The sequence below is a fragment of the Chlorella variabilis genome (genome assembly GCF_000147415.1).
Source record: "Chlorella variabilis unplaced genomic scaffold CHLNCscaffold_17, whole genome shotgun sequence".
Classification (NCBI taxonomy): Eukaryota; Viridiplantae; Chlorophyta; class Trebouxiophyceae; order Chlorellales; family Chlorellaceae; genus Chlorella; species Chlorella variabilis.
In genome coordinates, this window is record NW_005435071.1 from 319853 (window position 1) to 329860 (window position 10008).

The window sequence follows — 10008 nt, forward strand, 5'->3', positions numbered from 1 at the left end:
GAACAGACGAAGAATCGGAACAACACTCCCAATGCAGCACCAGGCAGGGCTGAGGGAGCACCAAGCAGCACACCAGCTCCGGTGGCGCACCAGCATGCCAACGGTGCTCCGGCCAGCCCTGGTACAAAGACGCCCACAGCTATGCGACGCCCTACAGGGCAGAAGAGACGTCGTGATGAACAGAGCGACATCGGAGACGAAGTTCACGAAGGCGGCAGCAACATGGGCGGCAGCGCCAGTGGCGGCGGCCAGGATGGGGCCAATGCTGGCAGCGAGCAGCATGGCTCATCCCCGCTGGCTTCTGCCACAGCCTGCGAGTTTCGTGCGGGCGACGTTGTTGAGCATATCGTAGATGAGAAAATCGTGAAAATACGGCACATATCAACTAGCAGAAGGACAGCCACCGTCAGATACAATGGCGGCGCGACGGAGTGTGTGCCAGTGGAGGAGCTGCGACGATTGCCGCCAGCGGCGCTGCAGCCAGCAACTGTGCCACAGAGGAAGAAGCGGAAGGTGGAGGACGCGCTTGAGAAGGCCAAGAACCTCTTTCGTAGAGGGAGGTCTTAGGGCTCGGGAGCCTGCGCCCCCTCACTCCGTTTTCCCACACATCCCTGGGCGGAAGGCCCAACACTTGCCATTGCTTCTGTCTGCCGCCTGTCCGCTAGTATCCTTGCCCACTGTTTCTAAACTTGAATTCATCCTCATTAATTCATCCTCATTGATTCATCTCGGAGGCTGCAGAACCCATGTCTGCACAGTGGCAGGTCACATCCAAGACTGGCAGCTGGGGGTGCAAGCAGCAGCTGGAGGAAAGCATTGGACAAGAAAGCAGGACACTCGACAGGTCACCATGTCTCCGTCTACAGAGTTTGTTTGCCGGGCAGCAGCCATGGCAAGCCCCGGTGAAGCCAGCGGGCAGGGAGAAGGCCTGCCCCTGCTTCAGGCCGTGGCGCGCCGCGACCTGCCAGCCCTGGTGCAGCTGCTGCGTGCCCCAGCCCCCGCACCGGGGCACGAGGGCATGACTGCTCTGCACGTGGCAGTGCTCGTGGACTGTGCCGAGGCAGTGCCGCTGCTGCTGGCGGCGGGTGAGCAACGCTGCTGCCGCTCAACCCACCCGCCCCCACATGCCTGCTGCTGATATGCATCGCCGCCTGTCAACACACCCGCATGTGCCCCGTATTTCGATGCAGGCGCCGACGTGGAAGCCCCGCTGCAACTTGGATGGCAGACCGAGGAGGCGTGGGCGCCGCGGCTTGGGCTAGCTGCGAGCTGCAGCCCCCTCTTCGGCTTTCACGCATCCATGGTGTACCTGAATCACACGCCGCTGTGCCTGGCTGTGCTCCAGGGCAGCCTGCGCACGGCGCAGCGCCTGCTGGCGGCAGGGGCCCAGCTGCAAGCCCGCAGCGGCTTCAGCAACCACGGAAACGGCACATTCCAAATGCTTTGCGAGCTGCAGCAGCAGCCCCAGGTGCTGCGGGCGATGGCAGCGCTGCTGCTGAGCAGGGGCCTGCCCGGCGAGGCCCTTCTGCGCCCCGCCCACCGCTATGCCATCAAGCTGGCCTATCCCGCAGCCGGCAGCGCCACGCCTCCGCAGCCCTGGATGCTGCGGCGCCTGCTGGAACTGCACACGGAGCAGGGAGCTGCGGGGGCGGAAGCGCAGGTGGCAGGCGCGACGGGCGCGCTGGATGCGGCCTTTGCAAACCTGGACATGGCGGCGTTCGAGGCATGGCTGGGGGTGCCAGCGCTGCGGGGCAACGGCCTTCTGCAGCAGCTTGTGGCGGCCAGCGACTGCCTGCTGTTCTGGGTTGAGGGTGAGTCAACCGAGTGCGCGGAGTCGGCGGCGCTGCTGCTGCTGGGCAGGGCGGCCACGCGGCAGGCGCTGCGCGGAGCGGGGGCGTTCGTGCACGATGTCCTGCTGGCGGCAGCGGCGTGCGCTGGGAGGGCCAGGGTGCTGGAGCGGCTGTTGGAGGCGGGGGCGGTCATCAGTGCCGGCACATTCAGCCGTGCCAGCCCTGCAAGCGTACGCGGGGACGCAGTCCACATCCTTTTTGAAGGTGCGCATGCTGTGATGGGTCTGCTCGGCGGCAAGGCTTGCTGGCAACCCTGCACGACGGTGCCGACGGTGCCGCCTGTTTGCAGCCTGGCTTTGCAGCCATGTTTGCAGGTCCCTCTGAAGAAACTGAAGGCATGGGGGGAGGCAACTGGGACCACGTCTTCCCTTTCTTCAGAGGGAATGCCCAGGGGATGCCGCACCCGCACCTGGGCACCAGGCTGCTGGCGGTGGCGCAGGCGGGTGCCTGGAGCAAGGCGCTGCACCCCCACTTTCCACCCGACTTCAAGGCCGCCGTCCGCACGCTGCTGCTGGCAGCCCACTGCGGCGGGCGCGCGGTGGCAGCTGCTGTCGCGGCAGGAGGTGGCGGCCGGCGCATGGGCACACGCAGGCGGGCACGCCTGGCATCCTCTGCGGCCACCACTGGGGCCGCCTACCTGGGCAGGCTGGAGCCAGAGGTGGAACTGAAGATTGCGGCGCAGGCCGCCTTCCCGCTGTCAGCCTGGGACTGGCGCCGCTGCGAGGAACGGGAGGGGCCCTGCGGTCAGCATGGAAGGACTGTGGCTGGATGAGGAGAAGCAAGCCAGAGGGAGCCGAGCAGGCACCATTCAGGCCTGCCCTCGCATGCTTTGCTGCCTAGCAACTGTCGGACTTTGCTTCTTTCTTTGTCACGTTGTCCTTACAGATCTTGTGGGGGTGCCAGGCACAAAACATATCAGTACGGTTCGACCATCAGTAAACTGCATTTTTCAGTGCGACGGTTGCGACGGCAATGCACCCTCACGCAGCCAGCCGCGTGAGGACCGAGGGGGGCATACTGCCGGGCAGGCATGGAGGCGGGGAACAAGGCGTCTGGTGAGCAAGCAAGGTGGAACGCAGGCGCCGCGGCGGCGCACAGGGAGCACGCGGGCGGGCCTCTGCACGGTAGGGGCACTGCCGGCGCTGGGCTGGGCCGCTCCGGCTGCAGCAGCGCTGCGAGGCGGGCTGAGCGGGTGCGCTGAGCGGGCGCTGGGCTGCATGGGCTGCACGGGCTGCGCTCTCGGGGTCGTGGGGTGTGGCTGGAGGCTACTTCATCTCTGCCGCATGCTCCGCTGCCAGCTCCTCCATAAGCCTCATCTCCTCCAGGTCCAGGACTGCATGTGGTGGCGGGGGCAGGGCGGCAGGCCCAGGGGAATGGGAGAGGGTGGTACAGGCGAGGAGGGCGGGAACGCCAGACACGCTGGGCCGCAGGCACAGCAGCACATGCTCGGCTGTCCCCGTGAAGGAAGGATCAAGCCGGTTGAAACACAGGTCCAGGAAGCAGAGGGAGCAGGAGGAAGCAGCGGGCGGCGGCGGCCAACAGCCGCCGCAGCAGCAGGCACGGCAAGGCCCCAAGGCAGCAGGCGCAGCAGGCGCCAGCCCGCTCACTGGCTCCCGACTTGACACCCTCCATCACCGGCCCCAGGTCGGCCGCCGTGTCGTGCGGCGGCGACACCGACGGCAGCAGCTGCGCCTTGCTGCTGCGCATGCGGGTCATGGTCTGCATGGAGGGGAGGGTGCAGCGGGAAGAGGGAAGCCGGTGGTGGGGTTGGTGGGCGCAGGCAGAAGACTGTGCTGGGTGGCGCGCAAAGGATACGAGACACGGGCAGGTGGCCATGGCACAGGAGGTCCTCAGGGCACACACACGCGCGCTCACGCGCACATACGCGCAGGGCCAGGGACAGCCGACCTCACGGCACTGACCCTCCCTAAGCACACCACACGCACCAAGACCTGAAGCAGAAAAAACACAGGACACCCCACCCCGCCCCACCCCACAGCACGGCACGGCACGGCACGGCGCAGCACAGCACAGCACAGCACAGCACAGCACAGCACAGCACAGCACAGCACAGCGCCCACCTTGAGCAGCTCCTGCTTGCCGCTCTCCTTGGACTTGCACCACGGGTGCGCCAGCACACCATCCAGCGTCAGCCGCTGCGCCGGGTCAACGAGCAGCAGCTGGCGGATCATGTCCTTTGCCTCCCCGCTCACAGCGCCCCACACGTCGTCGTTGAAGTCAAACCGACCCTTCCTGCGCGCGGGCGGGAGCAGGGAGAGGTGCGGGGGTGGTGGTGGTGGGGTGGATAAGCGCGCGCTTGTGTGGGGCGCGTGTGACGATTGTGTGGTGGTGGCATCGTAAGTGTGCGGCGGCCATGCGTGTGTGGATGCGGCGGGTAGGGTGCCAGGGGCCCAAGAGCAGACTAGCACGCTGGTGCCGGCCCCGCCGCTGGACACCCGCCTCCGCTCCGCTCCGTTCCGAGCTGCGCCCGCCCCACCTCCCCACCTGATCTTCTCAAACAGCTTGGGTTCCGACTCGTCGTAGAAGGGAGGGTAGCCGCCCAGCAGGATAAAGAGGATCACGCCCGCGCTCCACAGGTCGCACTCGGGGCCGTCTGCGGCGGGGGCAAGGCAAGCACCAGCGGCGGCGGCCACGGCAAGGCGTGTTGGTAGGGAGGAACGTGCGGCCGTGAGCGACTCGAGGCGGTGGCAGGCACCAGGGTCCTGCGGGGCCTCCCGCCCTGCCACGCTCAGCCCACGCAGGCACACTCAGCACATGCCGCCATGGTCGCTGCAAAGCAGTACAACCCAAGGCATTGCGGGTCAGAGCAGGTGCCACAGGGACGGCTCGTACACAGACTCACAGCGTGCGGGGCCGCCCTGCAGGGGGGTAAGTGACAGCAGGGCAGGGCGCAGAACAGTAGCTGGTAAGAGCGCCGCACATCACACGGACAGCGCACCACGCGCCAGCCTGCCGGCCAGGCGTGCACCCAGTAAAGGCCTGGGCGCGGCGCGGCGCCGTGCTTGCCTTGATGATTTCTGGCGCGACGTACTGCGGCGTACCGCAGATGGTGGTGAGTGCGCCGGGGCCGCCGTACCGCCGCGCCAGCCCAAAGTCTGCGGGGCAGGTGGGCGGGCCAGGGCGCGGTGGGCGGGCCGGTGCGAGCACAGTCCAGGCAGGCGGGCAACTGCTGCCTGCCAGCCGGTGTGGTTGGTGAGCACCACCGCCATCTCCCTGCCTCCAGGCACTTTCCTCGCGGCGTCCAAGCCCAGCGCCAGCACAGCCTCACCGGCAATCTTGATGCGCGTGATGTCCCTCTTGTCCACCAGCAGCAGGTTCTCCAGCTTCAGGTCGCGGTGCACGATGCCCCTGCGCCCACGCACCCACGTGGCAGGCAAGCGGGCGGGTTGGCTGGGCGGTGGCGGCGTGCAGGGTGAAGGCCGCGGGCGGCTGCGGTGCTGGAGGTGGTGGGTGACACGTGTGCGCGTGTGGTGGTGGACAACCACACCACCACAAGTGAGCCGGGCTGGCTGCAACGCCACACACCGGCCCCACGCGCAGTAAGTGCGGAACGCGCCGGCCCCGGCACAGCTGAGCAGGCCGCACGTCCGAGGCCCTGCACTGCACACCACCCCGCCCGCCCACCTGCTGTGCAGGTACTGGATGGCCTTGATGATTTGCAGGAAGATGGAGCGGGCGTCGGCCTCGCTGTAGTGGCCCTGCACGCGCAGAGGGGCGCGGCCAGGTCAGCGACGCCAGGTCAGCGCGGGCCGACCGCCAGCGGGGCATTCCCCACCGGCCTTGCACCGCCTAGCTGCCGCCCAGCGCGGCACGCGCAGCAGCCCCATGGTCACAGCAACACGCAGCGGCCCAGCCAGCCTGCTGCTCGAGCACGCGCCAGCAGCAAACGCCGACAGGCAGCAGCAGCAAGCGCCGACAGGGCAGCAGACCTTCCCACCACCCGCCCACCTTCTCCAGCACCGCGTCCAGCAGCTCCCCTCCCTGCAGCATCTCCATGATGAGGTACACCTTGTTGCCCTCCTCAAAGTACTCTGCGGTACGGGGCGGTATAGAGGCAGGCACAGGCGGCGGTGCTCTGCACCACGCGGCAGGGCAGCCAGGGGCGCGCCCGGCACCAGCCCTCGCCGACCCCCTGACGATTCACACATCCGCTGCGGGCCCTGCCCCATGTTGCTCTTCTCACCGCTGCCCCTCCCCAGGCCAGGCAGGCCCCTGGCCAGCCCCATCCCCACCCGCCCGGCGGCCCCACCCTTCATGAACACGATGTTGTCGTGCTTGAGGGCGATAAGGATGTCGATTTCCTTGAAGATGTCGGCGCGGGACGACTCGTTCTCGTTGTAGTGCTTGCCCGGCGGCGGCAGGCTCATGATCTTGCATGCCCACTGCTCCCCAGACCCCTTCTCGGTGGCCAGCTTGACCACGGAGAAGCCTGGGAGGGAGGGGAGGAGGGTGTAGCGGGGGAGAGCGGCGTGTGGAGGGTGAGCAGGTGGAGGGACGTGGGCGGCAGCGAGCGTGCGCGTGAGCGGCGCGGCGTGGCGCAGGCTCACCGCCGGTGCCGATGGTCTTGCCAATCTTGTACACCTCCCGCACGCTCACGCCCTTGCGCATCTTGTGCTCCGTGCTGCGGCAGGGCAGCAGGTGCGAGCGCCGGGCGTGAAGTGCGGCGGCGGCGCTGGCGACCACGGCAGCGTCTGCACCAGGAGCCGTGCAGCCCTGCGCATCTAGCCTCTGCTGTGGCCACCCGGCTGCACCCAACACGCTCGCTGCAGAAGCAGCAGCAGGAGCGCCAAAGTGTCCGGTGGCGGCAGCGCACAACGGCGGCCGCTGACTTGCAACTCACTTTGGAATCTCCGCCGGCTGCGCCGACCGGCCATACTTGTCGGGCTTCTCCGAGCTGGCCTCGGTCGTCCTGCTGGGCGCGTCTGAACTACACAGGTTGCCCATGGACCTCACAAGCCGGTGGCGCACGATCTGCGGCGGTCGAGCGTGATCCGATGCAGATGGTTTGCAGGCTGGAGATGCTGGTGCGGTGGCAGCTGCAACAGCCACACAGCTATGGGCAGTGCGGCAAGGGCGGGCACCGCCCCAGCACCTGGGGTTTGTGGGTCGCTGCGTGGCTCTGTGTCTGTCCTCTTACAGCTTGTCTTGTCCTTGCGCGCTGCGCCTGAATGGGAGTGGCTCCGAGAGGAGAGCGGCTGGCCTGCAAGCAGCAACGCTGTTCACCTGGTCGCTGAAATAAAACGTCACAGAGAACGCAGCAGACGGGGGCCAGCGCAGCGCGATGGGGCTTGCTGCGGCAACAACAGGTGGCGCGCCACCTCATCGCCGCCATACGCCGCCCACATGCCGCCCTCCCCTGCTCTAGTGATGCTGCGGCTAGCGTGCCACCTGTACAGTAGTAACAGGTGGAGCAGCGGAGCGAAGGGCGAGCTCAGGGCAGCAGGTGCAGCTTGAAGGCCAGCGCCAGGTGGTCTGACGGGAAGCGGTCATCGGGTATGGGCGGCATGTCGGGCACGTCCTCGGGGTCGTTGACCGCGGAGGGCTGGCCAGGGGGCGCCGGGTCCCAGCGGTAGGGCAGCTGCAGCGCTGCAGACACGGCCCAGTGGCCCTCGCTGAGCCACACGTAGTCCAGGCACCCCGCAAAGCCGTCGGTCTTGGTGGTCAGCGGCGGCTCGCGGCCCCAGGCCGCCACCGCCGCACTGCGCAGGGACAGCGGGTCGCTGGACAGGCGCGCGCGGGCGAGGTCGCGCGCAGCGGCGCACGAGCCGGCCAGCGAGCGGCGGGACGGGTGGTCCTGGTGGCTGCTGTCGATGCCCGCCTTGCTGCTCAGCACGGTGTAGGCGCCGCTGACCAGGGTCTGGCTGGGAGGCACTGCAGGCCGGGGCGGTGTGCGAGTGGGGCTTGCAAGGCACCCAGGTTGACAGCCACCCCTGGATCCACACACGGCCAGCCGTGCCCTAATCCCACACGGCCAACCGCATGCCTTGCCACGGCCACCCAGCCACCCAGCCACCCGCACAGCCTCCCACCCACCGGCGTCAAACGGGTCGGAGCGGCGCTTGAAGGGCAGGCTGTTGAAGTCGCCGCACAGGATGGCGGGTACAGCGGCGGCGGCCTTGTCGCCGAGCAGGCGCTGCTGCTGCAGGAAGGCGCCTGCGGCGCGGCACACCAGCTGGGCCTGTGCCGCCTTGACGTCCGGGAAGCGGGGGTCCCAGAACAGGTGGGTGCAGCCCGCCAGCAGCGTGCGCTGGGTACGCACATCCCGCAGCAGCGCCAGCACCACCCCGTCCTCGCGCTGCCGCACATAGTCGTGAAACTTGCCATGCAGGCTGGCCCCCACGCACTCCCCGAGCTTGACAACCTGCAGCGGCCGGGCGCCGCGGGGGCAGGCGGCGCCAGGCAGCCACATCGGCGCTGAGTTCGAAAGTACCGGAAAGCAGATGGGCGGGCAGCCGCCTGCCAGCGCGTGAGGACCACCGAAATCACATGGCGGCGCAGGGGCCACGGTGCGGTCCTCGTGTCAAATGCCCCATGCAAGGCGGGATCGTTGGCTGTGCGGCGCTTGCGGCATGGCAGCTGTCGCGCACCTTGCTGGCCTGCCGCTGCAGCCGGGCCGTGCGGTACAGCAGGCTGATGCCGTCCTCTGGCATGGTGGGCGGGTCAAAGGGCCTGCGTGGTGGGACAGGCACCCATGAGTGTGCAAGGGATGTGATCCAGCCAGCACAGGATGCTGCCGTGACGAAGCAAGCGCTGCTGCCCTTGATGGCTGCCCCGCACTCCGCACCACCAACCCAGCCTAACCACCTCCACCTCCGGGCCCAGCCACCTGCGCTTGCGGGCGTAGTAGAGCGCCTCGAAGCCGTGCTGGCGCATCAGCGGCTCAAACTCCTCCTCAAACCACCCACGCTCCACCTGCGGCACCAGGCAGCTCGCAGGGGGCGGTGTGTGGTATGCAGCGGCGGCGGTTGCGGGCGCTGGTCAATGCGCCATCGCAGCAGGCCCTCCACCGGGTGATATGACCAGCAGCAAGCAGCAGCGCCTCCCCACCGCCTATCTCCATCTGCTCCCTACAACACTTGCCTCTTGCAGGCACAGGATGTCTGGCTGCAGCCCCAGCAGCTCCTGTATGATGCGCTGCTTGCGGTAGGGCCAGGCCAGGAACTGGGGCGGGCAGTACTTGTGCATGCCGCCCGTGGCATACTTGTCGGCCAGGATGTTCTGGGAAGAAGGGAGGAGCAGCAGAACACACAGGGTCAGTGACCAGCCGCATCAGCAGCGGCAGGAGAGCGGCAGAGCAGCGGAGCGGCACTGCGAGGGTGGGTTGATACCGCCGACGGAGAGTGCAGGCTGGAAGTTCACTGCTGCTGTCCCAGCGCCTGAGGCATAGACAGGCACATTGCCGAGTACATTCATCGGCAAGCAATCCACTGAGTCCACGTGGTGCTGACCCTCAGGCATGCATGTGTTGCCCCCTGATGTGGCACCCTCCCGATTGGGCAACCCCCGCCCCCGCTCCCTCCTGGCAGCCCGCGCGGCGCTCCCCTCCCATACGTGAACTGACCCCATATAGCCCTGTTTGAGGGTTGAGCGGGGCGGAGCGGGGCTGCTTGCACACGTGATGGCATGCACGCTTCAACGCTCCCGCTGTCATCTCACCTCTCTAGCGTCAGAAATACAACTCTTACAAGCCAACCAACACGAACAGAGAGACCGAACAACAGAAATGAACAGGAAATATGAAGCCGCCACAGGCGGCAGCACCTTCCAGCGGAGACGGCAAAGCGTACAAGGCACACTTTTTCAATGGTTCTTGCAATTGCCACCCTTACCGGTTATACAGCCACAGTGCCGCCCACACCGCGCACCATTCTTCTTGCAGCTGCAGTTCCGGGTGCAGGCGCCGCGGCAGCCGCAGCGCACGGCTGCCTTGCCGCCGCCGGGCTGCGCCGCCATCGCCACATTGAGAGACACCACAGGCACTCCTCGCTGCGCCGTGCCGCTGAAGGTCAGCTCGCTGGCCAGGCTGGGTGGCGCCTTAGATAGCCTGCTGGCCTGATGCATACCCTCCACCACTCCAGCTCCGCTCCGCAGCCGGTACATGGTCACGCCAAAGGGCCGCTTGATCTCCACCACGCGG

General features: G+C 67.4%; 3 protein-coding genes across 3 annotated transcripts in view; 1 reads left to right on the forward strand and 2 right to left on the reverse strand.

Moving 5' to 3' along the window:
- Positions 1–889: 889 nt before the first annotated feature.
- Positions 890–2622, forward strand: CHLNCDRAFT_136677 (hypothetical protein; the record flags this gene model as incomplete). The annotated part of the gene is made up of 3 exons (XM_005845476.1): positions 890–1085; positions 1191–2020; positions 2140–2622. The coding sequence occupies 3 exons, from the start codon at positions 890–892 to the stop codon at positions 2620–2622; spliced, it is 1509 nt and encodes a 502-aa protein (XP_005845538.1).
- Positions 2623–3115: 493 nt separating this feature from the next.
- On the reverse strand, positions 3116–7216 carry CHLNCDRAFT_136678 (hypothetical protein; the record flags this gene model as incomplete). Its single annotated transcript, XM_005845586.1, has 13 exons — positions 3116–3183; positions 3458–3569; positions 3932–4103; positions 4356–4464; positions 4704–4729; positions 4840–4966; positions 5140–5219; positions 5496–5569; positions 5820–5902; positions 6121–6300; positions 6419–6492; positions 6712–6842; positions 7190–7216. 13 exons carry the CDS (start codon positions 7214–7216, stop codon positions 3116–3118), a joined length of 1263 nt encoding a protein of 420 aa, XP_005845648.1.
- An 86-nt stretch (positions 7217–7302) lies between these two features.
- CHLNCDRAFT_136679 (hypothetical protein) overlaps positions 7303–10008 on the reverse strand; it is a gene marked incomplete at both ends in the record, with an annotated part of 8281 nt that continues 5575 nt past the window's right edge. The window contains 6 exons of the mRNA XM_005845587.1: positions 7303–7742; positions 7905–8232; positions 8459–8540; positions 8698–8783; positions 8943–9089; positions 9792–9995. Of these exons, the coding sequence (XP_005845649.1) occupies positions 7303–7742; positions 7905–8232; positions 8459–8540; positions 8698–8783; positions 8943–9089; positions 9792–9995 (1287 nt within the window). The remainder of the gene's footprint in view (positions 7743–7904; positions 8233–8458; positions 8541–8697; positions 8784–8942; positions 9090–9791; positions 9996–10008) is intronic.